This window comes from Amia ocellicauda, chromosome 4, assembly GCF_036373705.1.
Source record: "Amia ocellicauda isolate fAmiCal2 chromosome 4, fAmiCal2.hap1, whole genome shotgun sequence".
In the NCBI taxonomy this organism is placed as follows: Eukaryota; Metazoa; Chordata; class Actinopteri; order Amiiformes; family Amiidae; genus Amia; species Amia ocellicauda.
The window spans coordinates 47,032,479-47,059,546 of NC_089853.1; the positions used below are offsets into that span (position 1 = coordinate 47,032,479).

Here is a 27,068-nt window from a genome sequence, read left to right on the forward strand (position 1 = left end):
AATATTTTGTAGTCATTTTTGTATTACTTTAGTATAAATACATGTTAATTTGGATTCATATGGTTTTTTTTTTCAGACTTTATGTGAATGAAAAGACACATATTTGCCCGTTTTCTCATTGGAAAAAGGTCAATTTCAAAATATCACTGTCCTGGTTACAAAAGCAAAGTTTGTGGGGAATAATTGTCTATATTTTTGAGGCATAAGCAATTAGGAAATAACACTTACTACCCAGGAACAAAAAAAAAAAATGTTACACAGTGTTATGAACTGGTTGATGTATAGGAAACAGAGGGTGTTGATAAAAGGAGTTGCTTCTAACTAGAGAGAGGTTGTTAGTGGAGTTCCACAGGGATCAGTATTAGGGCCTGTGCTTTTTGTAATCTATATTAATGATCTGGACACTGGGATAGTTAGCAAACTTGTCGAATTTGCAGATGATTCTAAAATAGGTGGCTCAGCAGATACAATCTCAGCTGCACAGGCTATTCAAAGGGACTTAGATAATATTCTGGCAGATGAAATTCAATGTGGACAAATGCAAGGTATTACATGCAAGTAACATAAATGTCCACTATAATTACACTATAGGAGGAATAGAACTAGATGAAGTAACGCTTGAGAAGGAGTCTACGTGGACTCCTCACTTTCTCCATCCAAACAATGTAGGGAAGCAATAAAAAAGGCAAACAGAATATTAGGGTATATTGTCAAAAGTGTAGAATTGAGAACAAGGACAGTAATGTTGAGACTGTACAATGCGCTAGTTAGAGATCATCTGGATACTGTGTGCAGTTCTGGGCTCCACACTTCAAGAAGGATATTGCTGCTCTAGAGGCAGTTCAGAGGAGAGCAACCAGACTTATTTCAGGTCTGAAGGGAATGTCCTACTGAGAGACTGAGGGACCTGAACCTTTTCACCCTGGAACAGAGGAGACTACGTGGGAACTTGATTCAAGTCTTCAAAATCAAGAAGGGCATCAACCACATCAAACCAGAGAAGCTTTTCCAGATCAGCAGAGACGCATGCGCCCGGTGACACAAATGGAAATTGGGCTTCAAGGCATTCAAAATGGAAAACGGGAGACACTTCTTCACACAGAGTCGTCACAATCTGAATAAACTCCCGAGTAATGTGGTTGAAGCTGAAAATTTGGGAACATTTAAAAATAGATTGGATAGGAAGGATCCTTGGATGACTTAGTTATTAATGGACACCAAACAAGCATGATGGGTCGAATGGCCTCCTCTCGTTTATAAACTTTCTTATGTTCTTATGTTCTTCTAAGGGGTGTGCATGACCTTTTCTGCGGTTACGACCTACTGTAACCTTTTGTATAATTTCATATTGAAAAGAAAGGCTTTCCATATTGGCTAACATCTGCTAATTTTCAACATTTTTTTGTGTTTGCTGCCCCTTGAGAAATCCCAGTCAGAGTGTGCTAATGATAACCTAGATTGAAAACCAGTGATCTCTAGACCATTGAGTGCAATCTGTGCTTTCAGTCGACGCCATTATTGGTTGAGACACTCAGAAGCTCCTCAAAATATTATTGTGGAGGCCAGGTGCAAAAACAGTTTTATAAATGGCTGCATGATTAAACAGTTTGAAAAAAAGCATAGACAATCAAATTACCTACCCCCTCGGAATTTTTTTTTAACCATTATTCTCAAGATATCAAGTCCCAAAGTGAATTCCTTTCATCCACTTACCATCATTGTTCTGCAGTAAAATGGCCAGGATTTCACTGCAGTAGAGTTTGTTGGCATCAAACGGCATCTTTGCCTGTATTACAAAAAGGAAAATATATTCATGGAGGATTAAGACAGAAAGGAAAAGTGTTGAAGATTCCAAGCCACCCTCGTAGCATTCTCTCACAGAAGCCGCTTCATAATTGCTTTTTTTTTTCTTCTTCTTTCCTTTTCCCAGACTTGAGCAAAATACAAAATGTGAATTACAGACTGCCAAGATCAAGTCAGATTATGTTCTTAAGAGTGCATTGGATAGCTTACTGTACAAGTAATTAAAATGTTACATAAATGTAAAACAAACAAAAAAAAACATTTCCCAAGAACAGAAAGAAAAAATAGGTGCGTGCTAAGAGACCCTGCCTGCTCAGACGCTACTAAAACTATAGCCTTACCTTTATTCTCTTCAGCAGCCACTGCATAAGACCCTGCTGTGACGCCTCTGTGCACATCCCAGGTCTAAACTCGGCCATGTTCTCAACAATAGCTGCAAATCAAAATGTGAAGCAGAATGAAAGTCATATTTATTTATATTTATGCATTTATGACAAATTTACAGATTTGTAAGTTGTGGAAATTACAGTTACAGTTGTACAGTTACAATTACAAGTCCCAACTGCTTAGCATATACCTTTGGATGGAGAAAGGTGAAAAAATAAAAAATCAGTTGTTTATATACTTTATGATGTATTTAGAGGAGCAAACTGCTAAACCCTTTAAATACACCTCTTACAATTCGGGGCATTTTCGGACAGTGGATGGAAAAACAACAGTGTGTAAATGCTAGGCTCTATTCTGTCACACAAGGTCAAGGTAAATATTAAATAAAAGTCAAGGCAATATACAGCCCCAAAAACATTAAATAAAGCTTAATAACTCCCAGAAAGCAAACCCAATAAAGGCTAAAGCAGGTCTACAATGGTCAACCATTGGTCTTTATTGCTTTTTAAAGCCTTGCCATTGATATTGATATTGAGCCACCTACTGATGCCTAGTTTGTACCACAAAATCTGTAATGCCCAATGCTACTTATACAAACATCATGGACACAACACTGTCAACAGCTCTACTGTAGCTACACATTCAGACAGATTTAAATAAGCATCCTTCATGCAATATCTAATAGAACACACAGCTAATCCTATCTGTGATTCCCAATGATTAAACCTCTAATGTTGTTATGAAGAAGGTTGGCACTTCAGGAGCCCGATCCTACAGCAATCAGGATGTTGGTGTCATTCCAACTAAGAAAGAAAGGATGGCACTCTTTTGTGTGCCACTGTTATGAGGAAATCTTACCCAGACACCAAGAAAGGAAGGATTTGAATGAACTTAATTTACCTGAAAATGTTAACCTTTTAAAAATAAGACAATACAGTGTTGGTTAGTTTTTATTTTATGTAGAATCTCAGAAAAACACCACCTTCAATGGGGTTCAGTAGAAGCAACTTTAGAAAAGAGTTAAGAGAACTTTAATCAGCCACAGTTCGTTCTTTCTTTATTAGTATTGCATTTTGAAGCTTCATTATTAAGTAGGAAAACAAATCCTTCCTCCACAAGTCACCTACCTGAGGACATTGCATAACATTTAAACATTTTAATAAAATTTGTGCAACTACTAAACCTCCTGCTCGTTCGAGAAATGTAATCCAAACCCTTCATGTTAACACCTCAATTTTTATTGTAGGCACTATTCAATATAAAAAGGCAGGGAGGGAGAGTAAAGAAAAGTTTTTTTGCTTTGTTTTTTTAAGGGAAAGGAAATAAAATGTTTTTTCATACTCAAGTTTCTCAGTAATATTAAAAAGCTGTCCGCAGCACTTGATATCTCAATCAGACCGGGGGCACAAGGTAAGAGCCCTGAGGAGACAGACCTGCTAGCTGTCACACTAGAGATGGAGATTTTATCACAGATTGCAGCTGAGCACAGACAATCCTGGAGGACTTCAGGTTCAAAAGAAATATATAAAAAGAAAAGCGAACAGAGAAATCGAGGCTTGAAGGAAGCTTATCTTTGTTCGAGAGTCCATGGTGACAGACTAAAGTCCCCGACATTCATCTTGTGAAAACCAAAAAGGCAAAATGCAAATACAAATAGGCCTATTCTTTATTATTGCACAGATCACAGGCAAATTTACTCTAGACTATATACTGGGTATTCTAATGCACTGAGTATTCAAAATGTATCTTGCATTGTAGTTTAAATCCTACAATGCAAACTACTTCACTTAGTATCAAAATAAGACTTTTTCAAATGTGTTATGTTCTCGAAGATTTTCGATGAAATGTAATAAATCATTTCTTATACATTTATACACAAATTGATTACCCTAATGAATAAGATTCCAAATCTGTATTCTCTGCATGCAGCAGACATCTTGCCTTCATTATGTAACCTTTCCATGGCTGACCCGAGAGGAACTCCTGGACCACGCATTTACGAGCCTCTGCTATAATCTGTAATACCAGATGCAAACCTCTCACTGGAGCAATTTACGAAGTGAGTACAGCTTTTCACAAGTTCTTTTACTCCTGGCTTTAATGGAGGCATAAATGTAATTACAACGACAAAAAGACTAATATTGCGCATCATAACAGGATACAATCACAGGGATTGCGATCCAATCATTTAAAAAGATTTCCGAGATAATGGAAGCATCTCAAAGACAATCGGGAGTTCGTTTAAAGGCAAAATCTCCCTCCCCTTCCAGCCCCCTTTCTGGAACGGCACGTTTGGTGAGCAGCCACACAAAGGAGCCAAAAAAAGATTGGGCAGGGAGACGGGAGGTCTACCCTCTCATCTTTCCAGATAGCCCCTCAAGTGCAAGGACACACTGCACCGGAACAGCACTGAGCAATACAGTAGATTGAGCTACAGCCATCAGGGCTTATCTATAATGGCCAGATTTCCACCTTTTATTTTTTTCACCACCTTGAAGTATTCAGTCATGGTGTGCGGCTGCCTTCTGTCAAAGCTGATTTGATTTATTCATTACAAAACACGACGAGAGTAGGTGTAGGTGTAGCAGCGCCCTGCAATTGACTTCTACAATATGGAAAATGGCAAACAGAGAATTCCCCCCAATGAAAGGTAAAAGGCTGATATAGCTAAAAGCACATACATGTTTACACTAATTTATTTATCTTCCACACATGTGTGGTAAGTGGATGTGGGTTCAAATCCTGGGTGGGGCAGTGCTGTTGTACCCTTGAGCAAGGTGCTTCACTTAGATTGCTCCAGTAAAATGCCCAGCTGTATAAGAGCGTCAGCTAAATGACAATAATAATAATAATAATAATAATAATAATGCGACCGAGCAAAGAGAGTTGAATTTATACATCTGAGTGGGTCTACTACCCCTCACACTTTCCTATACTTCTAAGTACTGAAAATCATATTAAAACTGAAATGGGGGAAACTGGAAAAGGAATCATAAAAAGATTGTAGAAAGGCATTACAATGTAAAAAGGGAGTCCTTTCTAGTGGGAATGCAGGTAACATGGTTGAGACATTTGCAGGTTTTTCTTCCTTTCGTTTCTTGCTTACCCAGGGTGTTATAGACTCCATCGGCCTCCTCTTTCACCTGCTCATCCAGGCGCTCCATGTTCTGTACCAGCAAGGCTACCACTTGTCCCTCTAACTACAGCAGGGAAGAAAACAGTACAGTACAGTGGTGGATATCCATTAGGCCCGTTATTTCCCAGGGGAATACAGAGAAAGAGAGCCTTGGGTTGCTGGCCAGACTAGCACTGACAGCTTGGCAGACATCTGTGTCACAGGACAGGGACCTTCAAAGCAGCTCTCTCTCTGCTTTCGAAAACAGGGCTACCCCAGCAATGACCAGCTCCATATTTTATTAGTGATGCAGAGTACCCTGCTCCCTGTTCTCTGCCAATGACCAATACGGATGCAAACATAATACTGCTTCTGTTGTTGTGTAACTGTACATACACATACCCAAACAAACAAACATGCATACAGATCAGATCGATAGATTTTGAATCAAGGAACACCAGGAATAATATGAATAAAAAAATGCCATGCACAATTTTTATTTTTTTTTCTGATGTGGCCATCTCAAACTGACATGTTTGCCAGATCATAATGTTCTTCTATGAAAGTCCTTGTACTGCTCAGATTAATTTTCATCCTTCAATTATAAAACATGCCCATTTGAAATACCCTGACTCTTGTAGGGCTTTGTGGAAATCACAGGAGATGTCTTGGACCCTTTGCCAAAACATCCTACTATCCTCATGTAAGATCAAGGAAATTGCTTTTGGGACACGGATATTCTAAATCAATATTTAGGTCTACAAAATTCAATATTGCTGGGGATTTCAGGGAGTGCCTGAGGACAAACCAGGACTGTACATTCCCTGGAAATGTATATGTGTTTTTGGAAAACAAATTTTACATACCAAGAAGTAGTAGAAACTTGACTACAGGACTCAAAAAGAAGAACATACTTCAAATGGAACCAACATGGTCTTAAGGAGATGTGTTTGGAAGTTTATATTCCTTAAAAAAATTTTTAAATGGCACATTATATTATTGTTTAAACATCAGCTCTTTCTGTCTCATACCTTAAACAGTCAGTAACCCTTCTTTGGTAGAATTATATAAACTTGATTCAGTGACTGCACCCGGGCAAAAAAAGTCCTGATTATTATCGAGTAATATAAGAGGAGTTAATTTTAATGAGCCTTAGATCTTAGATGACAAGGATTTAAAACTATTTTTTCTGTAGCCCTTTTTCTAAATGTCAGCTGAATCAAAATAAATGTACACTGGAGTCAAGTTCCTAGCTTGTATGCTATCAACGCCAGAAGCCTTATATTTAAAATGGCACAGATTAATGCAAATGAAAATGCTGTGCAGGAGACAGAGAAAACAGACTATTTGGCAAGGAATAAGGATGACTCCCAAAAAGCTTCAAACAAAGTAGCACATTTACTTGTAAACTACAACCAATGTCAGACAAAAACCATCAAACATCACTGTGATATAGAATTGAGAAAAATGCTAAACTAAATTGATCCCCAATTACATCTGCTCGTGCATCTTAACATATTACACATCCTCCTACTTAAGCAAAGCATCACGTATTTCTTCCCACAGTTTAAAAGTGCTGCATTGCAAGGTGTGACACAGCATACAATACGGAGATGCATAAAGCCACCATAATCACTAATTACAGATGAACAGCACATTTCTGTCAGATTATCCAATTCTACACAGGGATTCCGGACCACAGAGTGAAACCTAATTTAAAAGAAGTACATTTGGAATACTAAACATTCATCATTTTAATACTCCCAGGTGTAAGACTAGACTAGGAATTCGAGAATAAGAGGTAGATCTACTGTGCTTAATTTATGGCACGCAGACACTGCAACACCTTGCTGTAGCTCACTGGTTATATATCACTGCTGGGAGGTCCTTAGGGGTTATGCTTTCATACTGTTAAAAGACAGTCACTGTCAGGAACTGTGATTCAAAACAGTTTTAAATTAAAAAAGCTTATAGGCATTCACACCACCTATGAATCACTATTATTAATCGCTGGGTTCTCTACAGTGACATACGACTGTTATGATTGATACAGCCCGATTTGAAGACGTTGACATTGCCCCCAGTTCATTTTCACAAAACACTTACAACCACTGCATAAACAAACCTGAAGGATTTAATAAACCCCCCGACGAGGTGATTGGACATGCATGTACAGTCGGCAGCATCGCTTTAGGTTCATCCCAGCTTTACAAAAATGAAAACACTTTCGGTAATCGATTTTGCACAGTCTGATCTGCTCAGTACAGATAAAAGATGGCAACAGAACTCACCAGGGCATCTATAAGCACTTCCGCACCTTCCTCGCTCTCGTGAAGCGTGTCAATATCTGTCAGCTCCTGTAACAGATCCACCACAGCTATGGCTACATTTACGACAGGTTAAGGACAATTTGGAAGCAAAGTGCAGAAATGGAGAATGCCGAATATGGCAACGTGATCTTGACTGGAGAATTATAAACTTCCCGCATCATTTCATGTATCACCCTTAACACCATGCCCTTATTATGCCTCAAAATATTCTTGCTACTGTGACACGTCCGGGGCGTGGTACATAATCAGAGATGTGTAAGGAGAGAAGCTCTTCCCTGCGCACCTTCATCGAATTACCCACTCTGTTTAAAGCCATCGGTGTCGGAATCGCACATCTGCCAGTGATACAGACCTCCCAACTACAAAATGACCTCTCTCTCCTGCTCTACAGGCGTGTTTACACTACCATTTCTGATCCGGATCAACTGCATCGGTAAATGTGATCAGGATCAGCGGTGTCACGTCAACACAGGGGTCTTCGCATGCACACTAGCAAAGTCCAAACTTCATTATATGTATATATTATATTAGTCCTTAGAACATTAGAGCTAGATCAAAAACTGTTTTATTTCATTATGAATTATTCTAACAAGTAAAACTAATCCATTTGCATTTTTTTTCACAACCAAAGCATTATAAAAAAATATATACTCTACCAGTCAAAATTTTTAGAACACCACCATTTTTACAGTTTGTATTGAAATGTAAGCAGTTCAAGTCCAGTTAATACCCTGAAATGGGGGTAAGCGGTAAACTGCCAGAATTTAAAAAAAAATAAAAAAAATAAAAGTTTAGGTATATAATAATGTACATTTCAGAGTTATATACTGTTACTTAATCAATGTTTGTATTCCTACAATGCACACAATGTTTAAAGCTTATTCTCTTGGCTACCAGCGCATTTCATTCTCAAACACATGCGTTTTACAGTGTCGCCTGCCGTCATTCAGAGCCCGGGGGGTAAACGTGCAGTCTGCTCCGGGGGGGTCTCATTCAGACAGTCACAGATCACTCAGTTTCGATCGGATTTCTTTGCAAATAGGCTCGTCTTGTTCAGAACAACCTAACAATTAATGCAGTATATATTATTTGATGTTCCATCTTGACATTTTGAGCTCTCTACAGGCATGTGTTGCTTCTACCAAATTGTGGATGGTCTTGTTTCGATCAGTAGATTGTCTGGTTGCAGAATATGTCATAATTATCAATATATTCTGAGATTTTTTATTCCTACTCAGACCAAGTATCCCCCCCACCCGCCCATTTCAGAATTTGGAGGGGGGGTATAAAAACCAAAGAGAATGCTTCACAACGTTAGAAATCTGAGAGGTCTCAGCTTTCATGGGATATCAAACACTTGGCAAACAAACACAACAGTGAAGAGTACGCATGGGATTAAAGAGAAGCACACAGATCTGGTGCCCTTTTAAGGTGAAGGTGAAGTGAATAACACTGATAATCTTGTTATCATGGCACCTGTCAGTGGGTGGGATATATTAGGCAGCAAGTGAAGATTTTGTCCTTAAAGTTGATGTGTTAGAAGCAGGAAAAATGGGAAAGCGTGAAGATCTGACCGACTTTGACATGGGCCAAATTGTGATGGCTAGATGACTGGACTGGGTCAAAGCATCTCCAAAACTGCAGCTCTTGTGGGGTGTTCCCAGTCTGCAGTGGTCAGTACCTATCAAAAGTGGTCCAAGGAAGGAAAAGCAGTGAACCGGCACCAGGGTCAGGGGTGGCCAAGGCTCACTGATGCACGTGGGGAGCGAAGGCTGGCCCATGTGGTCCGATCCAACAGACGAGCTACTGTAGCTCAAATTGCTGAAAAAGTTCATGCTGGTTCTTATAGAAAGGTGTCAGAACACACAGTGCATCACAGTTTGTTGCATATGGGGCTGCGTAGCCGCAGACCAGTCCGGGTGCCCATGCTGACCCCTGTCCACTGCCAAAAGCGCCTACAATGGGCACGTGAGCATCAGAACTGGACCACGGAGCAATGGAAGAAGGTGGCCTGGTCTGATGAATCACGAGTTCAAGGTGTTGACTTGGGCTCCAAATTCCCCAGATCTCAATCCAATCGAGCATCTGTGGGATGTGCTGGCCAAACAAGTCCGACCCATGGAGGCCCCAACTCACAACTTACAGGACTTGAAGGATCTGCTGCTAACGTCTTGGTGCCAGATACCACAGCACACCTTCAGAGGTTTAGTGGAGTCCATGCCTCGATGGGTCAGGGCTGTTTTGGCAGCAAAAGGGGGACTTACACAATATTAGGCAGGTGGTCATAATGTTATGGCTGATCGGTGTATATATACATATGTATATATACACATATATACATACATATATATATATATATACACAGTGAGGGAAAAAAGTATTTGATCCCCTGCTGATTTTGTACGTTTGCCCACTGACAAAGAAATGTCAGTCTATAATTTTAATGGTAGGTGTATTTTAGCAGTGAGAGACAGAATAATAACAAAAAAATCCAGAAAAATGCATTTCAAAAAGTTATAAATTGATTTGCATGTTAATGAGGGAAATAAGTATTTGACCCCTTCGACTTAGTACTTGGTGGCAATACCCTTGTTGGCAATCACAGAGGTCAGATGTTTCTTGTAGTTGGCCACCAGGTTTGCACACATCTCAGGAGGGATTCTGTAGATCCTCTCCAAGTCATTAAGGTTTCGAGGCTGACGTTTGGCAACTCGAACCTTCAGCTCCCTCCACAGATTTTCTATGGGATTAAGGTCTGGAGACTGGCTAGGCCACTCCAGGACCTTAATGTGCTTCTTCTTGAGCCACTCCTTTGTTGCCTTGGCTGTGTGTCTTGGGTCATTGTTATGCTGGAATACCCATCCACGACCAATTTTCAATGCCCTGGCGGAGGTTCTCACCCAAGATTTAATGGTACATGGGCCCCGTCCATCGTCCCTTTGATGCGGTGCAGTTGTCCTGTCCCCTTAGCAGAAAAACACCCCCAAAGCATAATGTTTCCACCTCCATGTTTGACGGTGGGGATGGTGTTCTTGGGGTCATTCCTCCTCCTCCAAACACGGCGAGTTGAGTTGATGTCAAAGAGCTGGTTTTTGGTCTCATCTGAGACCACTTTCACCCAGTTCTCCTCTGAATCATTCAGATGTTCATTGGCAAACTTCAGACGGGCCTTTACATGTGCTTTCTTGAGCAGGGGGACCTTGCGGGCGCTGCAGGATTTCAGTCCTTCACGGCGTAGTGTGTTACCAATTGTTTTCTTGGCGACTATGGTCCCAGCTGCCTTGAGATCATTAACAAGATCCTCCCGTGTAGTTCTGGGCTGATTCCTCACCATTCTCATGATCATTGAAACTCCACAAGGTGAGATCTTGCATGGAGCCCCAGACTGAGGGAGACTGACAGTTATTTTGTGTTTCTTCCATTTGCGAATAATCGCACCAACTGTTCTCCCTGTTCAACCTTCTCACCGAGCTGCTTGGCGATGGTCTTGTAGCCCATTCCAGCCTTGTGTAGGTCTACAATCTTGTCCCTGACATCCTTGGACAGCTCTTTGATCTTGGTCATGGTGGAGAGTTTGGAACCAGATTGATTGATTGCTTCTGTGGACAGGTGTCTTTTATACAGGTAACGAGCTGAGATTAAGAGAGTGCTCCTAATCTCAGCTCGTTACCTGTATAAAAGAAACCTGGGAGCCAGAAATCTTGCTGATTGATAGGGGATCAAATACTTATTTCCATCATTAACATGCAAATCAATTTATAACTTTTTTGAAATGCATTTTTCTGGATTTTTGTGTTGTTATTCTGTCTCTCACTGTTAAAATACACCTACCATTAAAATTATAGACTGATCATTTCTTTGTCAGTGGGCAAACGTACAAAATCAGCAGGGGATCAAATACTTTTTTCCCCTCACTGTATATATATATATACACTCACCTAAAGGATTATTAGGAACACCTGTTCAATTTCTCATTAATGCAATTATCTAACCAACCAATCACATGGCAGTTGCTTCAATGCATTTAGGGGTGTGGTCCTGGTCAAGACAATCTCCTGAACTCCAAACTGAATGTCTGAATGGGAAAGAAAGGTGATTTAAGCAATTTTGAGCGTGGCATGGTTGTTGGTGCCAGACGGGCCGGTCTGAGTATTCTGGCGTAAACAGAATGAGGACATGGATCCATCATGCCTTGTTACCACTGTGCAGGCTGGTGGTGGTGGTGTAATGGTGTGGGGGATGTTTTCTTGGCACACTTTAGGCCCCTTAGTGCCAATTGGGCATAGTTTAAATGCCACGGCCTACCTGAGCATTGTTTCTGACCATGTCCATCCCTTTATGACCACCATGTACCCATCCTCTGATGGCTACTTCCAGCAGGATAATGCACCATGTCACAAAGGTCGAATCATTTCAAATTGGTTTCTTGAACATGACAATGAGTTCACTGTACTAAACTGGCCCCCACAGTCACCAGATCTCAACCCAATAGAGCATCTTTGTGCCCTGGATGTGCATCCCACAAATCTCCATCAACTGCAAGGTGCCATCCTATCAATATGGGCCAACATTTCTAAAGAATGCTTTCAGCACCTTGTTGAATCAATGCCACGTAGAATTAAGGCAGTTCTGAAGGCGAAAGGGGGTCAAACACAGTATTAGTATGGTGTTCCTAATAATCCTTTAGATGAGTGTAATATATATATATATATATATATATATATATATATATATACACACACACATATATATATTTGCCAAGATAAGTTAGTTTTAAAAATATTTTAATTTATAATAAGGGTCTCTTATCTGCTGATGTGTAGGCTATATGTCTGCCCCCTGCCTCTAAAACAAACACCGCCGCAGTGCATGCTGGGACATGAGCTGATCGAGCATCCACACTACATGCTACCGATGCATTTAATCCGGATCAGAACTGGCAGTGTAAACATTCCATATCAATGTATAATGTATGTAGCATAAGAGAAGTGTAGGAAGGCGAAGGAGTGTTAGCAAAGCAAGCAGATTAATAATTAATCAGGGAGTACTGAATCTTGGTTATAACCCTGTTCTTTCTGAGAACCTGATTTATGTACTTGACCTTGGACTGGCAACCCAACCTGATTACGGCTTACCAACCCAGTTCAGGGGCAACGACTAGAAAACTGCCCTGCCGAAGAGTTTCCTCTTCGCAGTCCACGGCTTTCACCTGCATCCCGTGACACACCTGTCCTACATCCCTGTGAAGCGTCACACAACCTTTAGTGCGTCTTTCCATCTCTGTTAGGGAGACATCAACCTGTACTGAACGTCTGCATAGTTCAGGCAAAGCAAAATTAAATAGAGAAGGATATTTACTGATAAAAGAAACGTGAACAATAGGGTAAGGCCCAACATTTGTACCATGGCATCTGACTGTGTGACAGAATCTTTGCAGCATTATAATTGAACGTGTCTATGACAGAGGTTGTAAAATGATAGAAAGGATATCAGTGTTTTCATGGCTCAGCAAGCCAAGCAAGGAATGGACAGCGTTCAGCTCCACCAGTAAGTGATAGAGGTCAGGCATGGTGGCAATTACATGCATCTCCTGGATGATATCATTCAGGTCCAGTTCTGCTTCCATGAACCTAAGAAAGGCAACACAAAAAACAGATATTTGAACACAGCATGGGAGCAAGCAAAGCAAATATTTGACATTCAACAAAATACAGAAGTTGCACAATAAGGCAGGTGTATTTTAATTGTAATTTTTTTTTTTTTTTTTAAATAAGGCTGTGAATTAACAGTTGACTCCTTATAATAGCATATTGGATAATTGCATAATCTATTTTATTGCATAGCAAACCGCTGGTCCAATTTTTACTTTGAATCAGTACATTATTCTGTACTATATCCCAGGCTGATTTACTGAGCTATTGCTTGCTTTACCAGCAATAAAATATATCCCTACTGATTTCTGTCTTTTTTTACTGCTTCTGGTACTGTAAGCAAAAGGGCATACAGTTACTGATTTATAATTTTAGGCTTTTGTCGTAACTAAAAGCTATAGCCCACTGTACTCTGTACTGGTAATAAGAAGTCATATGCATCTACATGTGAGCACAGACTATATTGTCTATGTATTGTATTTAAATAACTTGATCCGGATTAATGCATACTTCGGTAAAACGCATAATGTCATGGCAGTTCCATGCCTACGCAACTTTCCGGAGTCAACTGTATATGTTATTTAAAAAAAGAATCCACTTACTTCTCAGGATTGTCAGGGAACTTAATACGTAGTTCTTGGTTTTTGTAGGATCTTTTTTCAAATGTCAGAATCATCTTCTTCACGGAGCTCTCATCCACAGGTTCTGCCTGTTCACATATACAATTGAGCAGGGCCGCTCTTATCATATTCATTTACACAGAGCCTTTACAGAATTACAACAATGCTGCAGAAGTTCAGCCATTGTAAATTTCAAAGTCAATTTGAAAGGGAACAGCAGGTATTCTGCATGAATCTGAACACGCAAGCAGCTGCATAGGAATAAAAGAATCAGACGTTAACTAAGTCTAAGTATACATTTCCTGCACCTGCAATTAGTAGAAAGATTAGAATTTACAAAAATCCCTCTTAAGATGCATTTAATCTTAGAAAATTACTCATAACTAGGGCGCGACAGATATAAACTGTTATTATCGGACGATAATGGACTTTTACAGAAAAATTGGTGTCAGCACAGATAATGCACCGATACATTTTCTCAAACTATTGGTTAAATATTTGTTTTCAAATTACCTTAAAATGCTTCATCAGACTTCAGACAAAAAATAAATACATGTTCATTTGGTTTTACAGACATTATTATATTTATTTACCATTGTTTTTGGAACATAGTGTTTTCCGCTGGAAGCTTCCAACTCCACATTGATTCTTAGCACAACGGCGCCACATGCACACTACTGAGTGCCGTAGTGAAACAAAAACACACCCATTGAGAAACATAGGGCTTATCAACCAGTAAAAATTAGTTTTACTAAAACTCTCATAACCAAAGTGTTTTTGAAAGCTGTGCTGCATTTGAGTAACGATGTTTTTGGTTACTGTGTATTCTCGTCACAACCCAAGATTACCGTATACTATTGGCACACAGTTAATTTAATTGCTTTTCAAAATTCACAATAGCAATTAAAATAAAGAAAAACTGAAAATATTTGCTGATGTTGACTGGATATCAACAAGCAAAAACTCAAATTTAAAAGCAAGGCCAGATCACAGTGAACAATCTAAAGAAAATGAGTGAAAATACTCAGACAATATTGCATAAAACTGAAACTATGGACGATATTTATAAAACTATTTAAAATCCTACAACGTGTTGGCTGTGATTAGTATTGCAATACAAACGTTGCAAAACATAGTTCCCTTTTGGTAGAAAATGCAGAGTAGTAGCAGTGCTTCCTGCACTAATAACCTGCCACTGTTGGATCAGCAGTATTGAGCATCGAGCAAGACTTGTGAACCTGATGCTTATAAATGCTAATATAATGACCTGTTTCCACTAGCCATGTTTAGCTGCACCTCAGCGTGGCCGTGCCGTGCCAGGGCGTTTCCACTAGGGCTCAGCTGCACCTCCACCTGTGCCCGGACTAGTTTCAGGAGGCACAGTTTCGCCCATCATACCGACTAAGTCCCACACTGGTCCGGGTCAGTACTGTGACGTCCCTGACGCAGCGCGATTGTATCTGGAAATCGTAACTATAGTATTGGCGGCGGCTCTTGATGCGGTACAAACTTTTCCAAAGAAGGAATGCATGCGTTTACCTTGGGAAAACGATTAATCTGGAGCAGTTATTAATGCACGGTGGAAAAGTGCCACATAGGATTAATTGCTTGGAGCAGAAAGACATTTAAGAGTGTTTGAAAAGATTGCGACAATCCTGCAGCGAAAGGACTGCATCGGACTGCATACAAATGTGCCCTGACGAAATACATCCCTTTTTGTTATCAATACAGGCAAACATGAAATATTCGTCCTGGACTTAAATGTCTCGATGTCTTGTAAATTCTCTCAAAATAACTTAAATGGCACGGTTTTTAGCTTTCCACTGTTTACACTATCTTAAAACTGTTAAAATCTTGAAAACAGGCAAGTTTTTATGTGATCAATCGCATGAAGAAGCGCATAGTTTAATTATACTTGTAAGCCCTCATTATCGCTAACTATATGTTAATGGTAATCCAAGTATAGACGCTTTACTGACTGCAGAAATACAAACCTTACAACCTTACAAAACTTAGCAATTAATACAACTGATCCATTCATTACGGTGTCAAAGTTGTTTTTTTTAAAGGAATCCCATTCACATTAAAAGTTGATGTTATTGATGTGTGACTTGTATTTTGCACATTGATAAAGCTGCATTACAGCTTATATCATGTCACACACAGGACTGCAAAACTACTACTGTTTTCTCAACAGCTCATTAAGAACGGCTGTGCATAAATAAATAAATAAATAAATAAATAAATAAAAGAACAGCAAATGCATGTCAGTGAGTCTTACAAATCAGCTTTGACAATTTGCAATCAACTTAGGTCCAATGTCTCTGTGCGACTTGCCAAAAAATCTATGAAATCACCATGTCATTAATGACTATAATAAAACTTCCAAGCTGACCTTAATGGGGTCAGAAAAAGATGGAAGCTCATAAAAAATGTAATTCTGTGCTAAATAAAAGAAAGTTAAAAAGCAATGTTTCAAACTACATCGCCCAATTCCTTGATGGCAACACTACGCAAAAGATCTACAGCTTTCATAATATCTGGATCCTGAGCACCGTCTCATGCTGAGTTTATTAATTATATTTTCCCTCACCTCTTGATCCTCCTCATTCTCCATGAGTTTCTCCAGGACTTTCTTCTTGTCCGTGACCACATCATCGTTGTCCAGGTCATCCACATCAGGGAGTCTGGCGGAGTCCTTGCCCATCTGCAGCCTCTGGCGCCCTCTGGACTCCTCTTCCCCATCATCATCTCGGGGGCGCTTGGCTCCTCGATCCGGCTAAGCAAGCATAAAATTGTGCTGCGTTAAAGGAAATGTCCCACTAGCTCTAAAAGCATGTTTTTTGCATCTGTGTTTTGTTTAAGGAAGATGCAAAGCACTCGTCCAGCGTATTAGCAACTTTTAAAAATGTAAAACTTACCAAATAATGGCGGATGCCAAACTTCAGAGTATAAGCTCTCAAATACCACCCTGTTGAGCGGGGGGAAAAAACTACGAATCACCAGATTTGTCTTCCCTACGGCACCTAGTTTTATCAAGTAAATCCAGTCAATTATTTTTTTTAGCTCCAACAAAATAGGAGATTAATCCACAGGGGTGATTGCAAACACACAATCAAAATAAAAAGGCAATCTGCAGTGATCACTTTGATTGCCTATGCTGATTTGTATGAATTGGCTAATGCACAGTAGTGTATGTTACAGTGTGTGTTCCCAAGGTAAACCATAAATTTCTTATTCCAGTACAGTCTGCAAGAAGTAATTTGATTTTTATTTTGCAATAACATGGGTCGTTTAAGATAAACGCTGTCCCAACACTTCAGCCTGAGGTGACCCCTGTTATTGCAAAAGAAAAATCGAATTACTTTGAGCAGATTGTACTGGAATAAGAAAGTTACTGTTTACCTTGCAAAAACACATACAAACACACACTGTAACATACTTTACTGTGCATTAGCTTATTCATACCAACCAGCACAGGCGATCAAAGTGATTGCTGCAGAGTGCTTTTTTATAATGTTTTTCCTTTGAATGTGTGATTCCTTAATTGAATTTCCCCTGCAGATTAATCCCCTATGTTGTTGGAGGTAAAAAATAATTGGCTGGATTTACTTGATAATACTAGTTACCGTGGGGAAGACAAATATGTGGTTTCGCAGTTTTCCGCTATCTTACTTATATTAATACAAAGACACATAAACCTGATTTTAGAATGAATGGGACCTTTCCTTTAAAGCTAGGGTGTGCAATCTTTTCCAGAAACATTTTTTGTTATACTGGTTGAGAGTCTCTTCACATCCTGATAGCAATCAATACTTTAAGTGGTCTAAATGTAAAAAAATACATATATATCTTCTGTGGAAGGGACAGGACTAAAAAATTATTGACCAATCATTGCATTCGGTCCGAATCTAATGATAGGATGTCCTTCCTGTCTGTCAATATATATTTGCATAATGCCGCGCAACTTGTTTGTGCAGACAATCACACGTCATCAGCGCGGGAACCTTGACGCTGTGCAGAGCGAGCGCAGCTCCTTCTGTTCCTCCTGAAGCACCAGTAACAGCAAACAAGAACAGAAAGACCGTGTTAGAAACTAATACAACGAAAAACATCTGGATCAAGAGTGTGCTAAAAGCAGAATTAACATTGGCGTTGCTTTTCCAAGCTGGAGGCAACTGTGGGACTCAAAGCGTCTGAAAAATGACGCCATGGTTGCCATTTTTCTTTTGGACAGGTAATTACATGGTTTGATTTGTTTCTGATATATTGTGTTAATGTAATGAAGTATTTAGCTCATGTAGTGGCGCTTAGACTCTGCTGTGTGTGTTCATGTGTGATAGAGGGGGCGTGGCTTTGGAGACACCTCTGAAGCGAGGGCGGGCTCTATGCTTTCAAAGCTGGCTTGCTAACTGCTAGTCTCTCTGGATTACACACCCTAGCTTTAATTGGAGATGAAGACGAGCAAAGAGCAACTATAAACTTGTTTTTTCTTCATGTATTAAGTGCACAGGGGTGTTAAATGTGCACATTTTCAAGTCACCTTTAATCCATTATCTATTTAGGAACATTTTTTTAATAGGGATGCACCGATCGATCGGTAACCAGTCAGTATCGGGCCGATATTGGAAAAAAATGTATTACTAATTGGCTATCGGCCGATTGCTTTAAAATATTTCTGACTGTTGATGCTGCTTTTATTGCGTTTAACTAAGCATCGACTCGTGTGCCTTTAACAAAATATGAATGACACCCACGAACTGCGTTGCGGTAATAAAGTGCTGCTGCTTTATTCTTATATGCGCTTTGAATGTGCCTAGTTAGCCCAGGCAAAAGTGCCGGCTGTGTGGATCCTTATCAAAGTGTTTATCAGGACATAATAACAATATTAATAATTATAATATTTTACTGGGCTACCGAGGAAGTCGGTTGTTGGGAGGGGGGAGTTTCTCTGTAGCTTCTGCTTGCGTTTTGAGAAACTCCATGCTGTGTGGTGCATCTACTTTCAGGTGATTGATGAGGTTTGATGTGTTGAAATGGTTTCCCTAGCTTCCTTCTGATACTTCAGTGGAACATGCGTTACAAATGGCCATTCTGCTGTGTGATCCACACTTTGAAAAAGATCCACACAGCCGGCACTCTCGTGTATCCAGGCACATTCAAAGTGCATATAAACAACAAAGCAGCATGGCACTTAATTACCACTTCACAGTGCGGTAGATCCAAAAATATTATCACGATGTATTCCTTGTCGCAGTTCTGTTAATAAAGCCTAACCCAATTTAAAGAGATTAAAAAAAAAAAGTATACTTAAAACAAACACAATAGGCTATATATATGTTTATATATATATAAAATCAGCCATAACATTATGACAACCTGCCTAATATTGTGTAGGTCCCCCTTTTGCCACCAAAACAGCCCTGACCCGTCGAGGCATGGACTCCACTAGACCTCTGAAGGTATGCTGTGGTATCTGGCACCAAGACGTTAGCAGCAGATCCTTTAAGTCCTGTAAGTTGCGAGGTGGGGCCTCCATGGATCGGACCCGTTTGTCCAGAACATCCCACAGATGCTCGATTGGATTGAGATCTGGGGAATTTGAACTCGTGATTCATCAAACCAGGCCACCTTCTTCCATTGCTCCGTGGTCCAGTTCTGATGCTCACGTGCCCATTGTAGGTGCTTTCGGCAGTGGACAGGGGTCAGCATGGGCACCCTGACTGGTCTGCGGCTACGCAGCCCCATACGCAACAAACTGCGATGCGCTGTGTGTTCTGACACCTTTCTATCAGAACTAGCATTAACTTTTTCAGCAATAGTCTGTTGGATCGGACCACACGGGCCAGCCTTCGTTCCCCATGTGCATCAATGAGCCTTGGCCGCCCATGACCCTGTCGCCAGTTCACCGCTTTTCCTTCCTTGGACCACTTTTGATAGTTACTGACCACTGCAGACCGGGAACACCCCACAAGAGCTGCAGTTTTGGAGATGCTCTGACCCAGTCGTCTAGCCATAACAATTTGGCCGTTGTCAAAGTCGCTCAGATCCTCACGCTTGCCTATTTTTCCTGCTTCAACCACATCAACTTTGAGGACAAAATGTTCACTTGCTGCCTAATATATCCCACCCACTGACAGGTGCCATGATAACGAGATTATCAGTGTTATTCACTTCACCTGTCAGTGGTCATAATGTTATGGCTGATCGGTGTGTGTGTGTATATATATATATATACATACATACACACACACACACACACACATACAGTACTGTGCAAAAGTTTTAGGCAGGTGTGAAAAAATGCTGTAAAGTAAGAATGCTTTCAAAAATAAACACGTTAATAGATTATATTTATATTTAACTAAATGCAAAGTGAGTGAAATGAAAAGTGAGTTTACTGTAGTAAACTGTCTTCAGCAACCTCACCTTGTTAGCTGAGTTTGGCTGTTCCTCACCCAGTTTTATTCCTCCTACACAGCTATTTCTGTTTCAGTTAATGATTGTGTTTCAACCTACATATTGAATTGATGATCATTAGCACCTGTTTGGTATAATTCTTTAATCATACACCTGACTATATGCCTACAAAATCCCTGACTGTGTGCAAGTTTACCTAGAAGAACTGATGCTGTTTTGAAGACAAAGGATGGTCACACCAAATATGGATTTGATTTTTCTTCTGTTCACTCAATTGAATTTGAATTTGAATTTGGTTAATTGATAAACATAATCTATTAACATGTCTATTTTTGAAAGCATTATTACTTTACAGCATTTTTTCACACCTGCCTAAAACTTTTGCACAGTACTATACATGTTCTTAAATATACTAAAATAGAGATTTGTGAGATTTTTGCTACAACGCACGAGATGGAGCCTCAATGCGTTTTATTGCATCTGACGTGTCAATGACCTTCACTCCCATGTGGAAAATTAAGCCAGACTCAGTAGTTAAGAGTTGTCAGCTATTTGTCTGGGCATTTGCTGAAGTCAGTGCAGTTGCTCAGAGAATGGCAGGTCAGTGGAACGTCATTATTAGCAATGACTATGCTGCTAGTCTGTTGCTATGAAAGTATGGCAATCTAAGGACAGAACACACATATAAACTCACATGATTACAGGGCAATTTTGAGTAGCCAGTCAACCTAAGCAGCCTGTCTTTGGGATGTGGGAGGAAGCCAGAACACAAGGTAAAAACTTGTGTGGCCACAGAGAAAGCATGCAAACCCCACACAGGCAGACGATCAAGGCACGGAACTAAGTCTCAGAGGCGGTGAGGCAGTGAGGCGGTGAGCTAATCACTGTGCCACCTCTTTGGTTAAAATGATTAATTGAAAAACATAAATGCATGTCCATGAGATGAGACCGGATTTGGCTTGAGCTTGCACACTGGTAGGTAGACAGACAACCATATAACAAAACACTGCACCTTAAAAAACATCTTCACACTAAAAATTATAGGATAATGAGCTATTCAGAAAAAAACATTTGAAAGTCCCTTCTAAAATACTCAGGCAGTCAGTGAAGACGAAATAAAACTGCAATACATAAGCTACTGCAGCTAAAAAACACCAGGGCTTCTGTACACACCTTCTGTATGCCATTACCTCCTCAGTTCTTGAGACCACAGGCTAGTGCATAAAAAAATAAGCCTACCTCATGACAATAAATATATGAACCAGCTGTCTGTGTCATTGCAAACACGTGAAACAAAAGCCATTGTGTGTGACGGCAAATCAAACATCTCTTGAACAAACAACTGCTAGAGGCCTGGCACACAGAGCAATTTAGAAGGAGCTCAGTACCAAGACAGCAGGAGAGAGATGCACAACCTACACACACCTCCACACTTTTCCATCAACTGTTTGCCTTTCGGAGGACTGAGCAAATGCCAAGTTCTAAATTAACACAAGAGGAAAAAAGCTCAGGCCAAATTGAAAAATGCACCCAAGTCACAAAATTACGGAGCAAGCTGCCAGCTCATTAGAAAGCAACTTTACATCCAGCTTTCAATTTAATGTGTCTGCAAACAGTGTGATCAGAGTTGCACTTCCAAGTGGGAGTGCTGCTCAGTCTGAAACCTGGAGGCCAGAGATAGCACTTCAGAAATGCTCACACTATTGAGGAAGCATTTATACGAGTTTAGCTGTAATACAAATGGACTTTGAGAACAATGCGTTCCACTAAAAGGTGAATTATTTTACACAAAATGAGGGTCAAAACTCAACTAAACAAGAATTTGCTGCAAATCTGCATAAGCAGCTGCAATTCTGGGCTTTAAATCTTTTTTCTTCTAATTAGTTCCTTAAGAAGCTTCACACCATGCAATATTCTCTCTCATCTCTCTCCCTGAAGCCTGATTTTAACCAGTAGCAGTGCCAAAACATCTTCCTCTCCCCTGCCTTTCATTAGCTGTGATTATCTCCCTATTGCAATTCTTTAAGCACATCTAGATGCAGCTACAAAATCCTTCCACATTAACTGCCTTTTCTAACCAAACAGATGAACCAAAATTAACAGAGTAAGTTCCATCTATGTAAGGCTGTGCTGCCTATCAATGTATCTTGATGTGCATTTATTCTTTATTACCTAGATTAATGTAGCTAATTGTTACAAAATTATGAATTCCCTACTTGAGAGGGGGAGAAAGAGAAGACGTTTTCAAATATTTGAATACCAACCCATCAAACAGGTAGTTTAATTTGAAATGAAAAATCTTTGTTCCTCTTTAACCACAATTTTCCTCACCTTATGAGGACATCTGAGCTTAATGTTTGCTTGACAATCTGAACAACCCCCAACATCAGACTCCTAAGAAGCATATTAATAACGTAGAAAATATGTAATTGAAATTAAACACGTCTCGCTTGAACCAATAGGACATCTTCGTGTTCTTGTCAGCTCTTTCCTGGCTTTTAACACTGGAATACTTTTCTACCAGGTATACCTACTCATCATTACTAGGTTAACTCTTGTGATTGATAATACAAAACCACGTGTTATTTGTTTACTGAACAATATGAATGTGGTCTTTGATTTAAGCCGGTATTACAGGTATATACTACATTTTTGTACCCAAGTACTTCCAATTTGCATAACTGAATGATAATATATTCTCATATATTATCACATAAGATCTGATATAATCTGATTTCCCGCACACTCCAAATGTTAAATATACCTGAGATTTAAAACAAAATCGTGCCCACTTCATGCTTACATTATTGTATGCTGCCGTGTACACTCACTGGACGCAAACCAGTCATCACATCATTCGTAGGCCGTACAAACAAACTACAGACCGAGGCTTTAGAGGCCTATCTTGAAAATAATTTGCAGAATATACTCTGAAATTCAAAACAAAGAGACAGAAACAAGAAAAATATTGACAATAGTTACCTGGTAACTGAGAAGTTCTCCTACATCCATGGTGATTAATAAAACGTGAGAAAGCTAACGAGTTGCTAAAATGTGGATATTTTAGCTCCCGCCGGCAAATTGAATGCATGAAACGCCACACTGCCGTAAATGAGTGCCTCATGCTGTCGTAAACCGTACGACAAGCAACCGCTGAATAAACATAAGAGTTTGGACAGCAATGCATCCGTCTCTCTTTGCAGACGTGCTCATTCATTCCAAAAAACGTGTTACGTTTTGATAACTATATATGATTAATTACATTAGTACATGAATGTCATATTCTAAAATTATATCTTAAGTAATGTAATACTAGTAAATCATGCATAGTTTAATCAATAAAAAAAAAATCTGGAGAAAAGAGAAAACACCCACTGTTCTCTCCCATATACCTCCCTGTTTCACTCTACAGAGACTCCCTGCTGCATCCTTTGAAGAAAGTTCCTGCATCAATGAAATCCCCTGGTAACCCTTTACCTTGAACAGAAGTAGTGGAAATGAAAGGATCTCATATTCTGTGCAGTTTAACAACCACATCCCATGTGCAGTACATCTCAGTCTGAAAACGCCTGGCTGATTAAAGCATTTGTCGAGCCTTAGGTGGCAGTTCTGTAGAACTATAAGTGACATAAAATATGTTTTTAACTGGGTGTCCTAAAGTATGGAATTTACATTCCAACAGTCTTGGTTGATTATGAAGCTACTGGTGAAGATTGGGAATGATTGTTGAGGCAGTCAAATTTGCTGGTGCAAGGAGCATTATATACAGTATAAATAAAGGGAAATTAAATCTGAGAGGCTACAATGGGAATTTAATCTATGCCCCATACAGTAGATCCTCTACATCCAAATACAGCATGACAGTAGACAAATCTTTTTTCTTTAACAGTGCAGAATAATGTTTGTTGACTGCAATTTGACTGAATACCTGAAGAGACTAAAAGAACACAGAGTAAATTCTTTCATTGTCACAGAGAGTAGTTGTGCCAGGAAAACAAAACACTGCAGTTGAGCCTGAAACCACAGGGAAGGGGGCTATGGGGGAATCGGTTTAATCTGTCACCTAATTTATATAACAAAGATTTTCTTCTGCCAGTGATTACATATGTGATGAACCTGGCCAGGTGCTATGGAAACAAGATTTTTTTTTAAATCATTATTCTTGTATTTCTTGTCTGTTATCAGTGTACATCTGTGTGCCGACACCATGGTATTAGAGAAAAAGCGGAGAGGGGAAGCCTATCCTCTTGGGAGCCTGGATGCAAGAACACGGAGTGCTGTGCTGTGAATTACAATGACAACTAGGGGCTTGTCCTCTCCTACATCTCACCTTCTTTGTCAATGCTCTTTCTTTTCACCCTCTTTCCAAAAAGAGTTTCTGTTCAGTGTTCAGCCAACATACAATGAACAGGCTTCCTGAACTTTTATCTTTAGGGAATGGAATATTGTCTCCTTCCTTTTCTTTGCTGGTGCCCATTCCACCATCGTCATACACTATGAAGGTCCATTGGTAATCAATCTTCAATCTCAATGGAAAGACTACAGGTGCAGCACAATACCTATAATTAGGCAAAAACAAATATTCAACTTTTGGGTTACTACATTACATTCCAAACATTGTGACAGTGGGATGTAATGTTGGTAGGCTTTTACCATAACGTCCCATCAATGCATGCAGTACATGGTTATTCAAAATATTACTACACCTACCTACAAATCAGCATCAGACGCAACTACTTTGCTACAATTCATTGCTGGTGGAGGGAAGCTGACCCAAATATCATTGTTAATTCAGCATATCTATACTTTGTTATCTGCATATTGTTCCGTATAAACATTTATAAAAGCTATGCTTGCTGTGTTTGACTCAACATTTTTTTTTTAAACTACTCACCTGTTTGGCATGTAAAAGATGTCTCATAGTTTTGACTCTCGGCCCACTCCTTTTATGGGAAAAAAAAGGCAGCAGCTGCTATCTTGCTTCTCTTAGAATCTCTCTGCAACCTTAATGAGACTTAATGAAGTGCTGTCTAAACGTAGTTATTCTGTGGTAGTACAAAACCATATGGGGATGTAAAAGGGGGAAAAAAGAAAAAGAAAGTAGACTTCAAGCAAGCATACCAGATCACTCGGCAGCACTGCAGTATTTTTCTTTATGTTTGTTAGAGTTTCTAAGATCTAATGACTTGGGGTTCTCTGAAGAGGTGTGAAGTAGAAGGAGGTTGTACATGGAGGGGGGGATGGGGGGGAGGGAACAGACGGAAAACCATGGAGAGCCAGGAGAGGAAGAGATTGACAGTTCTAAAGAAAACAGTGCCCTTTCTCAGTCTGTGGGGAATATGGATAAAGCAGTGCTGCAACCTGAGATTGAGTGTAATGATTATAAGGAAAGGCAAGCGAATGCATTATTAATGAAGATAAAGAGAATGGACTAGGAAGATCCACAGTTTCAATATGAGTGTATTCCAGTGAACCTGGAGGCCTGGCTAGGCAGTACACTACAAATAATAAGCCTCAGGAAAAGGTCAAGGAATGTCTGCTTCAAAGACAGTTAAGCAAAAATGAAGCCGAGGCAGTTTTGTCATTTTCAATTACCGTTTCATAAATTGCAGGGCACAGTGTTGTAACTGGAAATGCATCTTTTAATTTGAAGCCTTTGATAAGAAAGGCCACAGTGATGTGGCTAAGTAGAACCAATATTTGACAAATCGCGTATAGATTTCATTTATTCTGTGCCACCTTTTCTGAGAGTACTTTCATTGAAACCTGTCATCTTGAAGTTGAACTTTCAGATGAAAACACTGATATTGGTTAAACACACAATGCTGAGAAGAGAAGGCAATTCATTTTGTGCAGAATTTTGGATTTTTTTTCACCAAAATGTTGAATGAAACTCTGCAGAGGATTCTGACTGCGATAGGTTCTTTCCTTGGTGATGGATAGTCAGGAACAAACTCTTACTAAGGTGTGTGAAGTGAAGTCAGTGGTCTAATGCAAGTTCATTTTTCAAAAAGTACTAAAGTGGCTTAGTCATACTAGCAGTATAGACTTCCCACTCACATAAGGCCTCATAATGTTGACTAAATAACTTGTGACTGATGATTATGTAAATATGGGACTTAAACTTAAAACTCAAAAATAACTGTGTAAAAACGCGTATCTTAAAATATATGTATTCCAATACATTATCTCCAAAGAGAACGTCCATTTACCCTATGAACTCAAGTTAACAAAGGCCATTCAGTCCTCTTGTGTGCAGGGAAACTTTTTTGCTGCAGCTCTAACAGTGCTTCCCAATATTCCTTCCTGCCTCTCCAGAAACGACGCTGTGAAATTGGCGAGCGCTGGCAGTTTAATAATGTGAGAACACACATGCCACTCTCTCAGGAGAGGTGAGTACCAGAGCTCTGATAATGAATGAATCCATGATGGTCGCCCACAGCAACAACACGCCCCTTGCCAAGTGTCTTACGGTTGCTACAGAGACAGGCTTTCCTCATTCTCAGTGACAAACCGAAGAAACTCCCCGAACCTCAAACACACATACAGAGATACAATCTCTATGTACCTGGGAGATTTACTGTACTTTTGCATGGCTAGGGATCTCAAACGAGAAAAAGAAACTCCAATCACTAATGGTTGAACTCTTTCCCTGTCCCTTTAAGACCAGTGACTCATTAGCTTGTCATTGAAAATCAAGCTGGCAACCAGTGCATGATAAATGACTCTTACACTTACAGTT

At 39.8% G+C, this 27,068-nt stretch overlaps 1 protein-coding gene across 1 annotated transcript in view; it reads right to left on the bottom strand.

Annotated features, from left to right (window-relative positions):
* The window catches only part of ctnnbl1 (catenin, beta like 1), a 68,618-nt gene extending 45,179 nt beyond the window's left edge, over window positions 1-23,439 (bottom strand). The window contains exons 1-8 of the mRNA XM_066702632.1: window positions 23,309-23,439; window positions 16,500-16,685; window positions 13,889-13,995; window positions 13,124-13,265; window positions 7,597-7,692; window positions 5,297-5,390; window positions 2,145-2,236; window positions 1,714-1,786 (exon numbers count right to left, since the gene is read on the bottom strand). Coding sequence (XP_066558729.1) covers window positions 1,714-1,786; window positions 2,145-2,236; window positions 5,297-5,390; window positions 7,597-7,692; window positions 13,124-13,265; window positions 13,889-13,995; window positions 16,500-16,685; window positions 23,309-23,338 — 820 coding nt within the window. The 5' untranslated portion in view covers window positions 23,339-23,439. The remainder of the gene's footprint in view (window positions 1-1,713; window positions 1,787-2,144; window positions 2,237-5,296; window positions 5,391-7,596; window positions 7,693-13,123; window positions 13,266-13,888; window positions 13,996-16,499; window positions 16,686-23,308) is intronic.
* Between the last annotated feature and the right edge of the window lie 3,629 nt (window positions 23,440-27,068).